The sequence below is a fragment of the Dermacentor albipictus genome, chromosome 1, assembly GCF_038994185.2.
Source record: "Dermacentor albipictus isolate Rhodes 1998 colony chromosome 1, USDA_Dalb.pri_finalv2, whole genome shotgun sequence".
NCBI lineage: Eukaryota > Metazoa > Arthropoda > Arachnida > Ixodida > Ixodidae > Dermacentor > Dermacentor albipictus.
In genome coordinates, this window is record NC_091821.1 from 298,269,147 (window position 1) to 298,290,433 (window position 21,287).

The 21,287-nt window shown below is 46.1% G+C and overlaps 1 protein-coding gene across 5 annotated transcripts in view; it reads left to right on the forward strand.

The window, feature by feature from the left end:
• Positions 1-21,287, forward strand: part of LOC135916819 (uncharacterized transporter YutK-like) — a 511,079-nt gene that overhangs the window by 168,826 nt on the left and 320,966 nt on the right. For all 5 annotated transcript variants that reach the window (XM_070531469.1, XM_070531470.1, XM_070531473.1 and 2 more), the window contains one exon: positions 10,348-10,509. In XM_070531469.1, the coding sequence (XP_070387570.1) occupies positions 10,348-10,509 (162 nt within the window). The remainder of the gene's footprint in view (positions 1-10,347; positions 10,510-21,287) is intronic.

Genomic DNA, 21,287 nt, shown 5'->3' on the forward strand with positions numbered 1-21,287 from the left:
CTCAAGATGGACAAGCCGTCTGCCCTTGTCGCCCCTAGGAGCCGCCGCCGCAGCCGACGCCGGCGCTGGGTGGCACAGCCAGGCGCTCCAGCCACAAGGAAACTCCCTGCTCCAACGACTGTCCCGCCTGCCACAGCTACGGAGACCAGTCCAAAAACACGGAGTGTGGCCACCTGGACGTGCCAGGAGGGTGTATCGGCACCCCTCTGATACGTCCCCATTCGGTGAAGGCATGGCCCGCGCAGCGCAGAGTGGAGAGGTGCCAGCACCCAGTGCCCTATCCTCATTAGGGGCACACGCTGACTCTAACGGACGCAGCCGCGGACGGCGCCCACCTGCCTGGGGTTCTTTAACTTTTTTTTTTAGTGCTTATTTGCGAGTGTGTGTCTCTGTGCGTGTGTGTGTGTGTTCGTGTAGCAGATATTACATTTATTCTGGGGGTATTCTGGGGCAGTGTGCTGTACAGTTTTTCCTTTGAGTTATATGGTTGTGCGCGATTTTCACTGGGTTTGCTGTACGTGTTAAATATCTATGCTATTAGTGTATCTTCCCTGATTACATTGTTCTCGTTTTCTTTAATATGTGTTTAAGGGCTGGAACGGAGGCAGGACGTTAGCCGTCCTTGCAATATCTAGTGCTGGCTGATACAGGGGACTTTTCCTTTGTGTTACATGCCGCCGGCTTATTTCTCAGCTGGTAGGGACATTTAAGGGGAGAGGGATGTGGGAGTTCCTTCGGTCTACCGGGGCGCAGTCGTTGCTGTGCCTAAGGCTCCGGACTTATTCGCCATTGCGAGGAAAACCTCTCCCCTCATTTCCCTGCCCCTCGACCCGCGCGCCGTTTTCCCCGGGCGCCGCGGCCGCGTCCCGCGACGTCATGCTACGCGGCCCTGCGATTGGGTCGTGGGGCGTGACGTAGGGAAGAAGCCCCGACTGGGGACGATCGCGGTGCGCGGAGGAGTCGGGCTGCGACAGGGACGAGCGCCGGTCACGAGAGGCAAGCTGCAAGGTACGTGAACGACCAGCTATTTGTGTCCCCAACGCCCCGGCCTGGGGACGTTCACGTGCTTTGTTAGCTTGCGTAAGTGTGACTTGCTGAGTGGCTTTGCGTTCCGCCCTTGCGGTAGCCGCAGGCGCTCAGTGCGTCACATTTTGCGTGTCCGAACCGTCGCAGACCATTGTCGGTGACGGGAAGCGCTAGGTAGCGTTTGCGAACGCATTTCGGCCCGCGCGCGTAAACCATTGTTCGACGCGGCGTGTAACCCGCCTTCCTCGCCATCGGGAACCGCGGGCGCCGAGTGTACTCCGTGTGTTTGGGTGCAGTCTGGTACATGTTGGCCATTGGTGATCAATAAACGCCTTAACTGTCCTGGACGCCGTGTGTTCCTGGGAGAGCGCCCATGCGTACGGCCAGAGCCGGCCAGGTCTTTCGGCTCGGTGCTCGAACCTGCGGTGGGTCTATCGCCGTGCGTCGTCGTGCCGCGTCGTGAGGCTCCACTTCTCGGGGGCCACTTGGCGACGCCGTGCGCGGAGACGTACTGTGAGCCCACAAAGTTTAACACCATACAAGTGAGTACCATTCCAGGTCATCCTACATCTAGAAAAGCTGAACTGATAGCAATCAAAGCAGCACTTGCAGTGCAGATTTGCAGACTAGAATACCCTTTAAACCTACATGGATTCACCAGAAACTGACTGGGCCGGCACATCACACAAGATTGTCAGGAAAATCAGAAGATGACAGGCGACATTACAGGCAAATGGCCAAAAATTAAATTACAGGATACACAGCCATGCAGATATTCCAGGACACAAGCAGGCTTACGATCCCGACATAAGAACAGAAAACTGGACGAGTTATCAGGTATTCATTATTAACTAATGCGCAACAGATATACAACCGACTAGAACGAAGCGCCCTTTGTGTTCACTTCGTTCCTGTCCGTTCTATTTCCGTTGCACTATAGTTGATGAATTCATGAGGCTGCACAGGCGAAAAAAGATACGCACGCCCAAGGCCACGATTTCACATCCAAATCTACGCGTGCCCGCACACAAACAAACAAACAAGGACACACACACACACACACACCCACGCACGCACGCGTGCACACACACACACACACAAACACACACACACACACACACACACACACACACACAGATGACGCTGGAGACGGATCAGGGCTAACTTCCAACTAAGGTTCCTTGTAAAAATGTGGCGATTTGTACAGTTTACAAGAAAAAAAAGCAGCTTTGAAGGCTAGATAAACATTGGTGCTTGATTTCACCAAACATAAATAAAAACGGTACAGAAAGAAAATACAGAAAAATTCCAAGTGCAGGAAAAATAATTACAATCGCTAATCACGCATGCCCGCATCTTGCAAGAAGCACTGTACTTATTCCAGTAGACAGACTGGCAGCTTGCTTATGCATGCCTACACTTCCACTTTCGTGCCATTTGAAAAAAAAAACGAGTTTCTTACAAAGTAGCCGCATGCGCACTTGATGATCACGTTTTTTTCCTGGACTTGTATGTTTATTTGTATTTTCTCTCTTTCCTGTTTTTGATTATGTTTCGTTTCATCAAACATGTGTTTATCATGCTTTCTTGCTGTACTATTTTCTGGTAACCTTTATAGGTCACTGCATTTTCACAATAAGCCTTTGAAAAAGAAGTTATTGTACCATGTTCTTACAGCTTCACACCGTACGCTCTTACAGCATTGTAATACTAAAAAGTTGTATAAAATACACAGAAGCATCATAAGGGCCATTAAAGTGACTTGTTGCAATCTAAAAAAATAAAGAATTGCCTGGCTGCAAACGGTACCAGAGAACACATAGGACAAACATGAAAACTGAGATGATCTAACAACCGAAAGTTTGATGTACACACCGAGTAAATACTGGCTGACAAACAATAAGCCGAACATACACAAAAAGGAGAAGCAAAAATTAATGTGTGTTTCCGGACAGGAAATGCATCCATTTCTAACGGAGGCTATACTGACAAGATTCTGCCAGTGTTTTTAGATCTACAGCTTCCATAATTTCTCTAGGCCGTAGATCTGCACAGTACTAGCTTCTTCCTCTACAATGCATGCTCAGATGTCGAGATTGCATTGTAGAGGAAGAAGCCAGCATTCTGTGGAGATCGGCTGCCCAGAGAAATTATAGAAGGTGAACATGCAAGGACACTGGGAAAATCTCGTGTCAGCATGTTACACTTTCATAGATGAATGCGTTTCCTGTTGGGATCTGTATGGACACACAACTGCTCTTGCTTCTCCTTTTTGCGGAACTTCGATTTATTGTGCGTCAGCCAGCATTTAATCGGGGTGTTCAATAAAGTTTCATTTGTTACTGCGCCTTATGATTATCTTTGTCTCTAGCAGAAAGTGTTCATTCTTTTTACAGCAAAGCTGTATATGCCTAGGTGAAACACTCGTAGTCTGACCACAGAAACCTTATTGCAGGGGTATGAGACATTGCATTCGTCTTACGTGGCGGATAGACAAATTTCTCGTTGGGTAGGCATATAAATGCTTATGCATTTAAGACATATACATTTATCTAAGTATTATTGCAGGGACCGGAGACAGAGGGGGGCGGGGTGCAGACGTCTCTCTCTGGCTTTGCATTAGTTTAAAGATGTGTCCCTGCATTTCTATGAATGAAATGTGCAGCCCCGGTGTGTCACTTTGTAACTACAGTCATCCTTTTGTAACTACTTTTGTGTCCCCCCTCACCCAATACTCCAACCATGCAGCCTGAGAGGTACATAAATAAATAAGTACATAAGCACATGTCATTCGTTCATCTGCATGCACCTCACACCATCCCTTCCTCAACAAAAGTCACTGTGTTGATGTCTCGCAGTGTGCATCTACATTGACTGCCATTTGCATTTTGGTGTAGTTTGTCAACAGTGTAGTGCATAAACATTACATGACATTAAAGTGGTGACCTATGCGGTGCGTAAACAAACCTTGCAAAAGATGACATGTTGGATTGTTGAAAATAAGACCAATTGAATATGTCGCAGTTACTTTACCAGCATTTAATTAACCTCTTGACAAAAACTTCACTTCGCATAGATTTGAACGCGTGCACTGAATCTGCAGCTTTTTTTGCCTATTAATGTGGTCGTTACTGCATGGCCACATCCTGTAGATTTAAAAACAAAGTTCAATAGATTAATTTGTTTATTTATTTATTCATATACCCAAAAGGCCCATTCGGGCACTACATAGGGTGGGGGAGCCAGTTGTAATTATAAACGTGTAAAAAAGAACATTGGTAAGATACAGTGAGATAATTATATACAGAAAGAATAACATACGCAGTTAAGCACTCAACACATAAATTATCACACATTTATGAAAATTTTCAACTTGTTAAAAGAACATCATGTTTAAGGGCTGATATAATGTCCATCGGTAGTTTATTCCAATTATATATTGCCAAAAGCAATGGTGAATGTCGGTATGGATTAGTGCGAACAAAAAAGCGTTGCACTTTAAATGGGTGATCAAAACGCTGAAAAATACCATGAGCGGCATTGATGTAAGATTCGGGGAGCGGGGATCTACTATAGTAAAGCGCGTGAAAATGTGATAACGGTGTTATTAGTCGGTGGTTTTGAAGAGGGGGCAACGAAAGTGATTCCTTGATACCCGTAAAACTGTAGTTTCGCGAGCATTTTTTTGTGATATACATTGCTGCTTCATTTTGTATTGCTTCGAGTTGATCGATTAGACAGGTTTGATGCGGAATCCAAATAATGCATGCGTACTCTACCTTTGAACGAAGAAGCGTAGTGCGTGCTAATAACTTAGTAGCAGAGTTCGCCAAGTATAAGATACGTTTAATGAATCCGAGTGTTTTGGATGCCTTACTGGTTATGGTATTAATGTGCTTGTTCGAAGATAAATCAGACGGTAAATGAACTCCCACATATTTAAATGCGGATACTTTCTCAGCAGGGATTCTCTGACTCATGTAGTAGCTCAACTCCGGATTATGTGTTCTCGTGAACGTCATGGCCTTAGTTTTCGAAATGTTAATTTCCATCTACCACTGGCAACACCAAAATGCGAGTTTGTCGAGGTCTACCTGTAATGAGTTCTCCTCTTCGGCGTTACTAATTCGTTTGTAGATGATACAGTCGCCTGCGAATAACCTGATAGTATATGATAAAGTGTTTCCTATGTCATTAATATAGATCAAGAATAATATTGTACCCAGGAACGAACCCTGTGGTACACCGAATTTTACATGCGAAAGTGAAAATGAATACCCGCTCACGTAGACTGATTGACTTCGGTTGGGTAAAAAACTAACTATCGAATTTGTAATCCTACTGTTTATGTTAAGATTCGTTAACTTCATTAATAAACGGATGTGCGGAACATTGTCAAATGCTTTTACAAAATGAATAAATATAGCTTCTATTTTTAGTCCTGCATGAACGGCTTTGTGGAGGTCAGTTACCAATTCGAACAATTGAGATTCACAGGAACGACCAGGAAGGAAACCATGCTGATTGCTAGAGAAGAAATTGTGATCTGTTAGAAATTTCATGATTGTGGATGATATGATGTGCGCTAGTAATTTACAACACATGCTTGTTAATGAAATGGGCCTGTAGTTTGAGACTAAGGAGGGATCACCAGATTTAAAAATGGGAATCATGCGTGCACACCTCCAGGCGTAAGGCACGCGTCTTGTATCACCTGACTGTTGAAAAATAGCAACCAAGATACGTGATATAGCTGGTTTTGTAAGTTTTAGCAATTTTGCGCGGATGTCACCTGGTCCGGGTGTCGATTTAACAGGTAGACGATCTATAGCGGCTTCTACACCTTCGCGAGTGACTATGAAGTCATTCACTGAAGTATTTAGGCTGAAAAAGTTCAGAACTGGTGGCACTGGTTCTTCTGATGTGAAAACCGAACAGAAACATATTTTAAAAAATGCGGACATCACTGCGATTGCAATACCAGGACTTGATACAAACACGCACACTATAGGATGCGGATAAATACTCAGGAGAAACTCCAGAGTGTTTGCATCCTGATACTTATGAAAGTGAACAGACCATATTGCAATAGAACGCAATCCATATAAGTTCCGGCAATTGCTGACATTCTATTTGAAAACATGACGTGGAAATTATTGTCTTCTGTTTGCCTCTGTTTGCTTTACTGTTGCTATTTTTATATTTGTTGATGCTTATTTAAAGGGTTCTTGTACTCTTTTTTTGTGTATATATCCTGCTGATCACTGATTGTGACAATGTTTCACAGTGACCTGCGTTCTTGTGTTCAATGTTCCCCCCCCCCCCCCCCCTTATGTAATGTCCCTTCCAGGGGTCTTTAAAGACCAATAAATGATGATGATGATGATTCTATGGCTATTAATGAGCCGGAGAAATGAAACTTAATTGTAGTCGCCGAATAAAATCTCATTGATAGGCTTAGAGATATAGCCATTGCTTAACACTTTCGAACTGAATAATTGTAGCTTGCTATCGACATTGAAGCAGCCTTTCGACAGCAAGAAAAGGAATCAGTTTTTCGAGCTTGGTGCCCTGAATTGCAGGAAATGCAAGCAGGCATAAAATTCTACAAATATAATCTGCTTAGGAATACCAGATAGGAATAAACGTTGAGGCTCTCATTCGTACTTTTTACTGGCTGAGCAAACTAGTTTGAAATGACTCCCATAAGCATGTCGTAACAATGTTGATCTAATACAGGTTAAATGCATGACTAGCTTATGAAATCTACATTATTGCTATAAATTGCAGTGAAGGAACTATAATATCTAATAACATTAATAATAATACATATTTCCATAGAACAGGCTAACCGTGAGCGGTGTGCGAGGCTGAGCAGAAAGATGAAAAACCCTTCGGCACGTGCGCCTGCCGTGGGCCCACGTTTCTGCATTATGGATAGCGCGTATTGATATAGTCTTCTTTTTAAAAGTTCAGAGTGCACTGCCAGCGCGAGACACAGGACAACAAAGTGTACGAGAAGCGTGCCTTGTCGAATGTTGTGGTACAACGTACAGGTTTTTACAGAAGTGACGATAACTGCTCAAAAAATCTGAGGCGTCGGCTTTCACGCCCTCAGGAATATTCAGAGAGGACTCCCATATTTTATTTATTTCAGAATACTGCCGGCTTCCATTTGGAAGCCCAGGCAGGAGTGCCACAAACATCACGTGATTTCAAACTTCTTCCTCAAGGGGAATCAAAAATAAATAAATAAAAAATAAAAATGAAAAAACAGCCTAATGGGCAAAGTAAACATATGCAAATATACAAAAGAAATACGATGATGCCGTCACATTGCTGCCAATAGAAAAGGCGTAATAAAAGAGTAATCAGAATATGTAACAAGCAAAGGTACAATGAATGCATGACATTACAAGCACGTCTGTACTGCAGATAAGAAGGAATGTGGAGTGGCTGAGTTGACCACGCTTTGCGGAAGAGCGTTCCATTCGCGAATTGTCTTGGGCAGGAAGGAATAAAGATATGCGTTTGTTCTAGCACGCGGCAATAATATTGTTTGATTGTGCTTACCTCTGGTCAGTCGCGATTTGTTAAATTGCATGTAGTTGTCAAATCTCATTTTAGTGTGGTTGTTAACTATGTTGTACATTGCTTGTAGACGGTGCATTTGGCGACGAGTTTCTAGTGTCTGGAGCCCAGATCGCAACCTTAAAGAGGTCACTGAAATGCGCCAATTGTAAGCATTTTAGATAAATCTAAGAGCTTTTTTTTGTACTCTTTCGATAATGTCTATACCAGCCTTTGTGTGAGGGTCCCAGACTATATCGGCATACTCGAGTGTTGGCCTAATAATTGTCTTATATGCGGTTAATTTGGTAGCACTAGTGCAGTTTTTTAAACGGTGCTTTAATAACCATAACTTTTTCATCGCTGCCGCAGAAACATACCTAACGTGAGCGGTATAGCTCATCTTGGAATCAATTGTAATTCCAACATATGTGAATTCCTCTACCTGTTTAATGTCCATATTATTTACCGTGTAAGTTCAAATTACCGGATTTTTTTTACGTGTAATAACCATGTGCGCGCATTTCGAGATGTTTAGGGTCATATGCCACTGGATACACCAGTCGTGTATTGCTATTAGATAGTCAGTTAAGCTAGATTGGTCATCCACAGATTGAATGCTCGAGTAAACAATACAATCGTCCGCAAAAAAGCGGCACCGCACGGAAAATTTGCAAGCCAGGTCATTTAGGTAGATGAGAAAAAGAAGTTGCCCTAAAACCGAGCCCTGTGGAACGCCCGAAAGTACAGAGGCGAGCGATGAATTCAAAGCACCTATGCTGACAAATTGTTTTCGATGCGTCAAGTACGAATCAAGCCAACGCAAAATTTGTCCGTTGCGTATGATGCTGTTTAGCTGTATCATCATTTTTTACCATTTTTCATCATTTCATCATTTTCATAATTTTATGCGAAGCATATTACGAGGGCTCAACCCAGCTCCTCAGGCGCGGCGGTGACCATGAAATCACGTGACACCGTGACGTCACGACAGAGGAGAAGTGGCTTTGGCTCAACTCTTGCAAGACGGGCTGGGTGGGAATCGAACCAGGGTCTCCGGAGTGTGGGACGGAGACGCTACCACTGAGCCACGAGTACAACGCTTCAAAGCGGTACAAAAGCGCCTCTAGTGAATGCGGTGTTGCCTTAGAAACGCGCTGTTTCTAAGGCGTGCGTCTCTTGCTCAGGCGCACATTTCGTTGCCGCGCCGAACGCTGCTTTGCTCGACGCTCACCGCGTCCAATGCGGGACGCGTAGTCGCTGCCCTGTAGCCCATTGTCTTACACCCCTTGGCGGGTCGACGGGAACGCTGTCGCGTTCCACTCTTGAAGGCGAAGAAGTAATGCATGAGTTGTTTCTTCGTCTAGCCGAACCAAATATAGCCAAGCAACAGCAGTTCACCAGGCTAAACAGTGGTTCAACTACTAAAATAAAGGCTAGTATGCTTCGCATCCTGGGCTTAACCTTACCTAAGCCACAGCCATTTTTTTTTGTACTGTGAATATATATATATTCACAGTACAAAAAAATTCATCGCGGTGCGTGTACTGTGAATATATATATATTCACAGTACACGCACCGCGATGGATGAACCAGGCTAGCGCCAAGGTTGAATTTCACAAGACAATTTCTATTCAAAGTTCAGTAATCACACGGATCACTTGCGGCATCGTTTAGGGGCAGACGCGGGCTTTCGGGCTGGTGCTTGTTGTTGCGTTTGGTCCAAGAATATGGCTAGGAGCAGGCACCACATATTCACAATCACGAGAAATATGCACACAACATTTCTCGAGAAGCTAACGCCGAGCACGGGTAGCGCGAGGATCTCGTTCGGCTGACAGGACGAATTCGTGGCAGCCGAATTTCAAATACTGCACGTGTGGTGAGGGTGGCTATATGAACTTGATGATACGTAATCTTGTAGATTGTTGTAGCGCAGGTTGAACGAAACGATCATAGACGGCAGATGAGACAACACACAGCGTTGAACAACCAGCTGTGAACCGCTGTTTACGTGCGCCGTGTCTCATCGCACTGAACTTCAAAAGCCGCCGTTGCGCACTCTAAAACAAATCCTAACTTCAACACGCCTCTAAATAACAAAACGCACACATTGTTTGCTCCTAATAACGAAAAGCCAACAGTATTATGGTGCAAACGTTTTGTTCATTACAATAAAAGAATTAGGCAGCGTGTGTCATGAAACCTGGTAGTAAGCAACCCTGGGCGTGGCACCACTCGCATTGATGAAATTGCAATCATGTGAAATGGACCCTCTAAAAATCGTACTGCACCTACTTTGTCGTTCCAGTCGCAGCATGTGAAACAGCCTTCAGGCTGCGCGCGATCGCGAGGGCCTTATCTTGACAGCGATCTGCTTTGGGGGCACAGTCTGGGTGGGCTCGTAGCTTTGCGTGTGCTGTGTTTTGCGCGCTCGGTTTGCGCTGCATGAAGCGTTAGCACGAAGGTTTCTGTTGCCACGCTTGTACACGCCAGAGCTTTGATAGCGAGTGTCCGCACTTATCGAGTGTGATGTGTTCATGTTTGATTGTGCGCGCTGACATGACGCTTGTTAATTCAGTTGGCAAGCCGATGTTTCCACGTCTATACGGCTAATAAAACTACTATCCGTCCTTCTTTCTTACAGCTGTCTACTAATTTGCTTTCACAATTGATGCTTTGGCTATCGCGCGAAACTGCAACTTTTTAAAACATTTTTTCTTCATATCTTCTCTTTGTTCGACTCACAGGCACTGCCGGTGATATTTTTCTTGAGCTTCTTCGTGAACATTCTCTATTTCTACGGAATCATGCAAAGGCTGGTGTTGGTGATCGGCAAGTTCTTGCAGCTCACGATCGGCACAACCGCCTGCGAATCCATGTCAGCAGCTGCCAACATTTTCCTCGGAATGGTAACTATATTTTTATTTATTTATTTATTTATTTCGGATACTTTCCTGGCCCGAAGGCATTACAGAAAGGAGTGGTAAGTAAACAAAAAAAGTACATCATTATACAATAATAGGTATTACAAAACGGCAGAAAATACAGCAGTTTTGAAGTTGCCAACGTCAGAAATGGCAGCGATGGAGGGAGGAAGGTCGTTCCAGTCGGCGCTGGTTTTAGGAATAAAAGAACCATGGCACATCTTTGTTCTAAAATATGGAACACCAACTTTAAACATGTGATCGAAACGGGATGAAATGTATGGAGGGCGAGTAATAAGATGATCCTTTAATAGTGGGTTGTGGTGATACAGCCTGTGGAAAAGACACAATCTAAAACATTTACGGCGCAATGAAAGCTCCGGTAATGTAAGTGTTTTTCATGGAAGTAATGCTGGCGTAACGGGAATAGTTAGATAAGATAAAACGTGCTGCGCGATTCTGGATGGATTCTAGAGTGTTTATCAGTGTGAGTTGATGGGGATCCCATACGGTGGATGCATATTCTAGCTTTGGTCGCACTAATGTTTTGTAGAGGGTAAGCTTTAACGGCATAGGCGCAGCAGAGAAATTTCGACGCAAGTATCCAAGAACCCGGTTAGCGTTATTAGTGACGTGTTTGATGTGCGTATGCCATGATAAGTTACGTGAATTATGGACACCTAGGTATTTGTACGAGTTGACGGATTCAAGAGAAGTATCGTGAAGTAAGTAAACACGCGTATTGTCAGTGTTAGTGCGGCTTGATACATGCATTGTTTTACATTTATTAACGTTTAGTCGCATGAGCCATTTATCGCACCAGTTGGATATGCTTCTAAGATCGTCTTGAAGCCTATCAGTATCAGTGTGGTTAGTTATTTTGCGATAAATGACGCAGTCATCTGCGAAAAGCCTGATAGATGAATGGGAAATGCATTTAGGAAGGTCGTTTATGTAAATGAGGAAAAGGAGGGGTCCCAGTACCGATCCCTGTGGTACACCCGATGTTACGGAAGTGCGAGAGGATGAACATTCATTAGCTGAAACGTACTGAGTTCGATTAGACAGAAAGCTTTTAATCCAGTTTAGTACATTAGGGTCAATGTTAAGCATGCTAAGTTTAAGAATGAGAAGATCATGTGAAACAGTGTCGAAAGCTTTTGCATAGTCCAAAAACACGCAGTCTACATCGAAGCCCATATCAGTATGGGTAAATAGGTCATTAGTAAAACATATGAGTTGTGTTTCACATGAAAATGTTTTCCTGAAACCGTGTTGTTCAGTCGAAAAGAAGGAATTAGACTCAAGGAAATCAATCAGATGAGAATGTATAATATGCTCCAATATTTTGCATGGTATACTTGTCAGTGATATAGGACGATAGTTATCGGGGGAATTAGTGTTACCTGATTTAGGGACCGGAACAACCTTGCCAACCCTCCAATCGCTTGGAAGAACTGAGGAACCTAGAGACTGGGAAAAGAGCATCGAAAGCATAATGGAAGAATATGGTTCAGTAATTTTAAGCATTTTACAGTTAATTGAGTCTTCACCTGATGAAGAAGATATTTTCAGGTTTTCAATCAACTTTTGTATGCCGACCCAATCGATATAAATGGAATTCATTGGTAAATAGGAGGATTTAGTTACCGACGGTAGAGTGGCAGGAGCACATTTGTGAAAGACAGAAGCAAATACATCATTCAAAACGGAACAGCACTGGTTCGGAGGGATCGCGACATTGTCAGAACGGGCTAGTTGGATTGTTTTGCTTTCTTTGCCACCAACAATATTCCAGAATTTACGTGGATTAGACTGCAAAAGTGATGGGAGGGTGTTATCGAAAAAAATCTTTTTTTGCATTTGTAATAGCGATAGTATATTCTGCGTGAATGCAATGATATGCTGCCCAGCGTTCGGGAAGATTAGATGCTTTGGCGCGACGAAAAATACGTTTCGTTTTGTTGCGCAGACGGCGCAGAATTCCAGTAAACCATGGCGAGGAAGGACTCGAAACAATCTTTCTTTTAGGTACATAGCGATCCATTAGTGTTAGCAATTTGTTCTTGTACAATGACCAGTTCTCTTCAACGGTACGTTCCAAAAAGTTGACTGTGTAGTCAGTAATGAATGATTCTAGCTCATTTAAAATGGATGTGGTATCGGCGGCATGGTAATCACATATAGTTTTAACTGTTTTCTTCGAGCGAACTTTCTTCTTAAGTGTTAAGTGGAGAAGCGAGTGGTCACTTATTCCTGTAAGGTATGTTGGAGGAGAAACCAAATCTGGAGCTGTTGTAAAAAAGAGGTCTAAAGTATTAGACGAAGTGCTGGTAGTGCGTGTGGGTTCATGAATCAGCTGGGTTAGATTAAAATCAGTGCAAATGTCCAAAAAATGGGTGCACTCGGAAGATGACTGCTTAAGGGAGGGAACACCATTTTGCCACACTATGTTTGGAAAATTGAAATCACCTAATAAGAACAAATGTGATTTTGGGTATCGAACAACTAATTTGTTAAGGACGTCATGGAGGTCAGTGCAGAAATTGATAGTGGAGGATGGGGACCTATAACACGCGCAAAAGATGAGGTCGCCAGTGGGAAAACCAACACGAGTGCAAACTATTTCTAATGGTGAGTCAGTGGGGATAGTGAAGGAAGGGATAGCAGAACTCACGGCAATCAGTACACCTCCGCCCGTACGGAAATCGCGATCGTACCTGTAAAAGTTATATGTTTTTTGACAGTCTAGTATTTCACTATCTTTAATTTTTGCTGAAAGCCATGTTTCGGTGAGCACAACTATATCAGCTGAGCATGCGTCGATATGTGATGACAGTGATGTGCGTTTGTTGGCGATACTTCGGACATTTGTAAAAAGAAGTGATAAGGAGTTTGCTTGCTTTGGAACACGAGATAGCTATGCTGCACCCAAATGTGAAGATTGTGGACCGGATGGTTTGTTGTTTGATGGGGTAATCGCGCTCCTAGCTGGTCCGATCTCGCATACTTCATCTGTAGCTGCGCAATAAACGTAACATTTTTTACCTATGATTAGTTTGTTATGTCGCAAAGAAAAAGACTGGCCGCTGGCCTTGCCAAAGTCATTTAGTGCTTTCCGTGATTGACGAGTGGCTTTGCAAAAGTCTTCGCCGACTGAAATACCATCGGCTTTAAACTTCGCTTTTTGCGAGAGTATATGGTCTCTCATTTTGGAAGACACAAACTTAGCTATAACAGGCCGTGTCTTGCCGACAACGTATGTGCCTAGCCTATGAGCCCTATGGATAGCGACTTCCGAGGGAGTCATGTTGAGACAGTTTCTAAGAAAGTTATGGATCTGGGCTTCTGATTGAGCCCACGTTTCTGATACGTTGTCTGAGATACCATAGAAGATCAAGTTGTCGCGTCTTGAATGGTCCTCCAGAACGTCTAGTCTTGACGCGAGTGAAGCGCTTTCATTTGAAACTGCCTCATGGACTGCGGTAGTAATATCACTTACTGAAGGCATATTTTCAAAAGACTCAACCGCAGCTTCAACAGCAGTCACTCTATTGGAAAGGTCTGAAACGGTCTCAGTAAGGTTTTCTTGGTTAGCCTTTAGTTCAGCTATGGCATTCATCATCTCGGCATGTCGCGTGTCAAATTTTAACGACAAAGCAGCTATGGCCGCCATAACTTCATTGTGCTTATGTTGAGCTTCAGTATGGGGACCAGGGTTTAATTCTACATCCCCGGAAAGTAAGAGCAACATAGCAACAGAGACACAATCACTCAGAGTGGCAGCCAGCACTTGTGGGCAAGGGAAGAGCAGCAAACCAACATTGTTTGTACGTTTACAAAAAAGCGATTCGGACTGACTAACCTGCACAAGAAAGCAGAAAGGAGAGCTTAGCAGCGACCGCATGGTAGCTGCTCTCCCGTGCCCACTGGAAGCGCCTTGCCGATGCCAGTTGCTTAAATCTGAGCGCTGCAGTGCTGCCGCTGGCGGCAGTGTCCGTGTCCCGCTTGATACCGGCGTGAAGATGATGACGTCTTCGATGCTCAGATAATCAAGGCTGTTGTCAGCTGCTTGTGGCAGTGGATCCAGCAGGAAATTCGATTGAGATGTAGACGTAGCACACGTGCTAGACGGTGACGACGATGAGCCGAAAACAGCAATCTGCACAAGAAAGCAGAAAGGAGAGCTTAGCAGCGACCGCATGGTAGCTGCTCTCCAGTGCCCACTGGAAGCGCCTTGCCGATGCCAGTTGCTTAAATCTGAGCGCTGCAGTGCTGCCGCTGGCGGCAGTGTCCGTGTCCCGCTTGATACCGGCGTGAAGATGATGACGTCTTCGATGCTCAGATAATCAAGGCTGTTGTCAGCTGCTTGTGGCGGTGGATCCAGCAGGAAATTCGATTGAGATGTAGACGTAGCACACGTGCTAGACGGTGACGACGATGAGCCGAAAACAGCAATCTGCACAGGAAAGCAGAAAGGAGAGCTTAGCAGCGACCGCATGGTAGCTGCTCTCCCGTGCCCACTGGAAGCGCCTTGCCGATGCCAGTTGCTTAAATCTGAGCGCTGCAGTGCTGCCGCTGGCGGCAGTGTCCGTGTCCCGCTTGATACCGGCGTGAAGATGATGACGTCTTCGATGCTCAGATAATCAAGGCTGTTGTCAGCTGCTTGTGGCGGTGGATCCAGCAGGAAATTCGATTGAGATGTAGACGTAGCACACGTGCTAGACGGTGACGACGATGAGCCGAAAACAGCAATCTGCACAAGAAAGCAGAAAGGAGAGCTTAGCAGCGACCGCATGGTAGCTGCTCTCCCGTGCCCACTATATACATAGTGGATCAAAGTGGTGCCCATGGACGTGTATGTCACGATGGCGCCGAGAAATGGGCGTGTCTACTAGTGCCTTCTCAATGCTACTATGGTATAACGGCGGCTGCAAAACCTGCGCCATGGTCCTGAGCACCGCTGGCTCAGGCTGCAATGCCTACACTCATAAACAAATGTACACCGTTTCGGTTGTACCTTGCCGCACAACGATAATCGTCATCTGTCGTGTTTGCGTTTCCTTTCTTGAGAACGCTGCGCTGACTACTTTCCTTTTCGAGAATGCTCGGTCGTGCTGATATCGCGCATGCCGTTCGTGACTTGGAAGTACTAGACTCGCGGCATTAAAGAAAGCAAATGCGGACAAGACAGATGACGCTTATTGTTGCGCGGCAAGATACGACCCAAAGTGTGTACTTTTGTTTAAGAGTGTAGATTATGAATGGCACATATATCATCAGCTTGAGTGCCACTGAAAAAAAATTAAACCGAGGGAAAGCCGCCGTTGCGAAGTAGCGGTGAGCAGCCAAGCGCGCTAACGACAACTAAGGAGCCGTAGCACGATGGCTGCCCGCCAGTGGGTGACGTAAGTGGAGTGCCGCCTCGAGGGGCGCGGCTACACGCACGCTGCAGCCTCCAACTTTTGGTTTTGCGCGCTCTGAAAGCCAAACTTCGTGGTGCCACAGTTTCTCGTATAAGCGAATTTATCGAGATCCCAAGGTTGATGGGGCTTGTACAGAGAGCTCGCTTCAATTTGCCGACGACGATAAGTCCGCTAAAATTAAGTTTACAAGTTATTCATTGGATTTTTCCTATTTAGAGACTAACTACCTCCTATCACCCATCGCCCCGTGGTCGCCGCCGCTCATGGCCTGTCTCAGAAATAACCGTCCATTTATTTTACAACTACTATATTTAAATTTTACTGAAGGTCTTTGTAGGAACACCCGGTGTATATACTATACAGTATGTTTCAGAATTAGCTTCGTGCTAGATGTCGGGTCAAATTCCTTCACATAGACCCTTTTCGGGCCCGTGCAGCCTCGGTGGCGCTACATCGTCACTACTACAAGGGCTGCGTGTTCGGCGTCACGGTCGCAGACTACGCAATTCAGGCAATGACCGTGGTTGGTTCCTTCAAGTCACATCTGTCACTACTGGTGTGTCGACGCTTTTCGCTTTTCATGCGCTACAATTGAAGCACGCAGAAAATAATTATGCTCGAAATAATACGCTGAAAACGACTGAAGGGGAACCAATAACAGCCTTCCGATTGAAGGACACGCCCTAAATAAGAAATAAAGGAAGTTATTTAATCGATATTTTAATTTGCCGGGTAGTTAGTAGAAAATATTATCCTGGTAGCTGTAGTGGACTGACGACCAAGCATCGTAGGCTTCGTAGTCGTATATTGTAGATTTTTTTCTAACAGCTTGGCTAACGTTAGCTGAATTTCGTCTTACCACAGCTCCGCGATGTTGTGATCGGGGATCCGTAGACCACCATGCACTTTAGTGGAGTAAAGATCGTAGGCCTTGGCCTGACATCCAGGACATGTTAAAAACGTACGTTTATATATTTATGTTGTTTACAATGTAATAGGGTGGACTGAACAGTTCAGATCGTAGGGTCTTTTCGTATAACCGAGTAGGCAGGTGACGCAGCAGAGCAGGAACAGCTGGTTTCCCGAGCAGCTCACACTCGTACTAAGCACTGGTGATCCGGCTGGCCCACTGGTTGCACTGCAGGCATGGAACAGACGATCTGGCTGGCCTTGCTCTTGTGCTCTTCTTCTTGATTACAATTACCCCTGGTGCAAAAGCAGAGCCATCCTGGCGATTTACGACGTGGAGACGAGCGGGTCATTGAATTGTTCCAGGCGGCGAACGTGAACATCATCCCGTCCACGGTGGCGCTTGTCGGATGTCGGTGTAAGCGGCTCTATGACATAGCTGACCGGAGAGGTGCGTTCGACGATGGGGTATGGTCCATCACACTGCGAGAGATGTTTTGTCGAAAGTCCAGGCGTGGTAGAAGGTACGGACAACAAGACAATTGTGCCGGGAGCGAAGTTCGGATTCAGAGCGTCGCCATCACGATTGGCTTTTTGTCGTTGTTGGTCGGCGGAGGTGAACTTTCGGGCTAACTGCCGGCATTCCTCGGCGTATCGGGTGACGGCTGAAACGGGAGCGCACTCTGACGAGTCTGGTGCATAGGGCAAAACTGTATCGATGGTATGGGAAGGATTGGGACCACAGAGAAGAAAGTATGGAGAAAATCCTGTAGTACTTAGTGTAGCCGTATTATATGCGTATGTGACAAATGGGAGGATGATGTCCGAGTTTGTATGCTCCGATAAGACGTACATGGCGAGCATATCACCAAGGGTGCGATTAAAACGCTCTGTAAGCCCATTAGTTTGAGGATGGTACGGCGTGGTGGTCCGGTGAACTATGCGGCATTCAGCAAGCAGAGCTTCAACCACTTGCGACAGAAACACACGGCCTCTATCATCTATTACTCAGCAGCTCCTGAGGTTGGCCATGACGAAGAATGAAAGGATGGAGCAGAAATGATGCAACGTCACTGGCCGTCGCTGCAGGTAGAGCAGCAGTTTCAGCATAGCGTGTAAGGTGACCAACTGCGACAATAATCAATCGTTTTCCAGCGGGTGTTTGCGGTAGTGGTCCGTACAGGTTAATTCCCATACGGTCGAAGGCACGAGCAGGGCACGGAAGCGGCTGTAATAAATCATGGGCCAGATGATGCGCAGATTTGCGGCGTTGGCATTGCGGGCACGAGCGGACAAACTTTTGAACAAAAGTAAACATTCCTCGCCAGTAGTGACGTTGCCGCAGGCGCTTATACGTCTTCAAAACGCTGGCGTATGCACATTGTGGGTCAGTATGGAAAGACGCGCACATGTCGGAACGCAAAATCCTAGGGGTAACCAGGGGCCACTTGCGACCACCGGGCTGGTAGTTGCGTCGATACAAGAGGTTATGCCGGACAGCAAAAAGGACAGCCTAGCGATGCAGGGAGCGGGAGATGGGAGATGCAGGTGAGCCAGAAAGGAGATCCGAACGAGAGGCCACCCAAGGATCATTGGGCTGTTCTAATGGGATGGCGATGGTAATGTGATTACGAGAAAGCGTTTGATTCTGTCGAAACCTCAGCAGTCATGGAGGCATTACGGAATCAGGGTGTAGACGAGCCGTATGTAAAAATACTGAAAGATATCTATAGCGGCTCCACAGCCACCGTAGTCCTCCATAAAGCAAGCAACAAAATCCCAATATAGAAAGGCGTCAGGCAGGGAGATACGATCTCTCCAATGTTATTCACAGCATTTTTACAGGAGGCATTCAGAGACCTGGATTGGGAAGAATTGGGGATAAAAGTTAATGGAGAGTACCTTAGTAACTTGCGATTCGCTGATGATATTGCCTTGCTTAGTAACTCAGGGGACCAATTGCAATGCATGCTCACTGACCTGGAGAGGCAAAGCAGAAGAGTGGGTCTAAACATGAATCTGCAGAAAACTAAAGTAATGTTTAACAGTCTTGGAAGAGAGCAGCAATTTACAATAGGCAGTGAGGCACTGGAAGTAGTAAGCGAATACATCTACTTAGGGCAGGTAGTGATGGCGGATCCGGATCATGAGACGGAAATAATCAGGAGAATAAGAATGGGCTGGGGTGCGTTTGGCAGGCATTCTCAGATCATGAACAGCAGGTTGCCATTATCCCTCAAGAGAAAAGTATATAATAGCTGTGTCTTACCAGTACTCACCTACGGGGCAGAAACCTGGAGGCTTACGAAAAGAGTTCTACTCAAATTGAGGACGACGCAACGAGCTATAGAAAGAAGAATGATAGGTGTAACGTTAAGGGATAAGAAAAGGGCAGATTGGGTCAGGGAACAAACGTGAGTTAATGACATCTTAGTTGAAATCAAGAAAAAGAAATGGGCATGGGCAGGACATGTAATGAGGAGGGAAGATAACCGATAGTCATTAAGGGTTACGGACTGGATCCCAAGGGAAGGGAAGCGTAGCAGGGGGCGGCAGAAAGTTAGGTGGGCGGATGAGATTAAGAAGTTTGCAGGGACGGCGTGGCCACAATTAGTACATGACCGAGGTTGTTGGAGAAATATGGGAGAGGCCTTTGCCCTGCAGTGGGCATAACCAGGATGGTGATGATGATGATGATGATGATGATGATGAATGTGATGGTGTCGATGTCGACCGAGGATACCGCCTTAATGGTGGAGAGGGAGGCCATGTCGGCTGGCAGCGGAGAGCGGGACAGAGCATCAGAGTCAGTGTGCTTGCGACCTGAGCGGTATATGACGTGTATGTCGTATTCTTGAATGCGCAGATCCCAGCGGGAAAGGCGTCCAGCCGGGTCTTTTAAAGAAGATAACCAACAAAGGGCATGATGGTCAGTAATCGCATCGAAAGGCCTGCCGTGTAAATAAGGGAGAAACTTCCCGAGTGCCCAAACGATGGCGAGGCATTCTTTTTCTGTGGCGCTGTAATTGCGTTCTGCTTTGGTCAGCGCACGACTGGCGTAAGTAACGACCTACTCGGAGTAGCCAGGCTTGCGCTTCACAAAGACAGCGCCAAGGCCAATACCACTGGAATCGGTATGCACTTCAGTTGTGGCGGTGGGGTCGTAGTGTCGCAGTATCAGCGGAGACGTCAGGAGACGGCGTAAGGTCACGAACGCGGTGTCGCATGCAGGAGACCAGGAGGATAGGTCGTTGGCGCCACTTAAGAGTTTTGTCAGAGGCGATATAATCGATCGAGGCAAAATTGCGAACAAAGCGTCTGAAGTAAGAACAGAGGCCGATGAAGGCGCGGAGTTCTTTGAGTGTCTTAGGTTTCGGAAACTCTGTCACAGCGTGAAGTTTTGATGGGTCGGGGCAAATGCCGCCTTGTGATACGACGTGACCTAGAATCATGAGCTTGCGCGCGGCGAACTGGCACTTTTTCAGGTTCAGGTGCAGGCCTGCGTTGGTCAAGGACGTCAACACTTGCCTAAGGCTAAGAAGGTGGGTGCTAAAATCAGGGGCGAACACAACGATGTCGTCGAGGTAGTACAAAGACGTGCTCCATTTTAGGCCGCGCAAGATATTTTCCAGCATTCGTTCAAATGTAGCAGGCGCGTTGCATAGGTCAAATAACATCACATTAAATTCGTATAAATCATCTGGAGCAATGAATGTAGTTTTAGGGCGATCAACTGCCGACATCGGGACCTGCCAGTAGCCCGAGCGTAAATCCAACGAAGAGAAGACGGCCGACTAAAATAGGTGTCGTGGAAAGGCTGCACGTCGGCATAGGTAGGCGACTGCACAAACCCATCAGAGCGCAGCATGCGGCGGCGGCAGAGTCGTGCAACATGGCTGGGAATACCGCAGTCATAACATATGGGCCGATGAACGGGATGATGAGGCAGGGGCAGATCGATGAACGGGATGATGAACGGGTGGCAGCGGCCGAGGATGTAGCGCAACGAGCGGTTGACGAGGAGACTGCGCGGCGACGGATGCGTAAGTAAGTGGTGCGGTGACAGGGTACTGCTAATGCTGCATTAGTAGCGCATCAGCAACTTGGTCTTCAATAACCCGCTGGAGCGTATGGGCGAGCTGTGTAGGAGGCTGTTGCGGCAGCGGCTGCTGTTGGGGTAGCTCAGCGTAGGGTAGTAGAGAAAGCTGACGTGCAGCTTCCTCCCGCACGAAAGCTTGGGTTTGTGTGAGCAAGGGGGAGCGATCAGAGAAGGATGTCATGGAAGAGCGGGCCTCGTCTGCGACTGAGGGGCGCCTGGTCAACTCGCGCTGCCTCCTCAACTCGTCGTAGCTTTCGCACAAGTTTATGACCTCTGCTACGGTGCGCGGACTCTTGGTGATCAACATTTGGAAAATGTCATCGGCGATG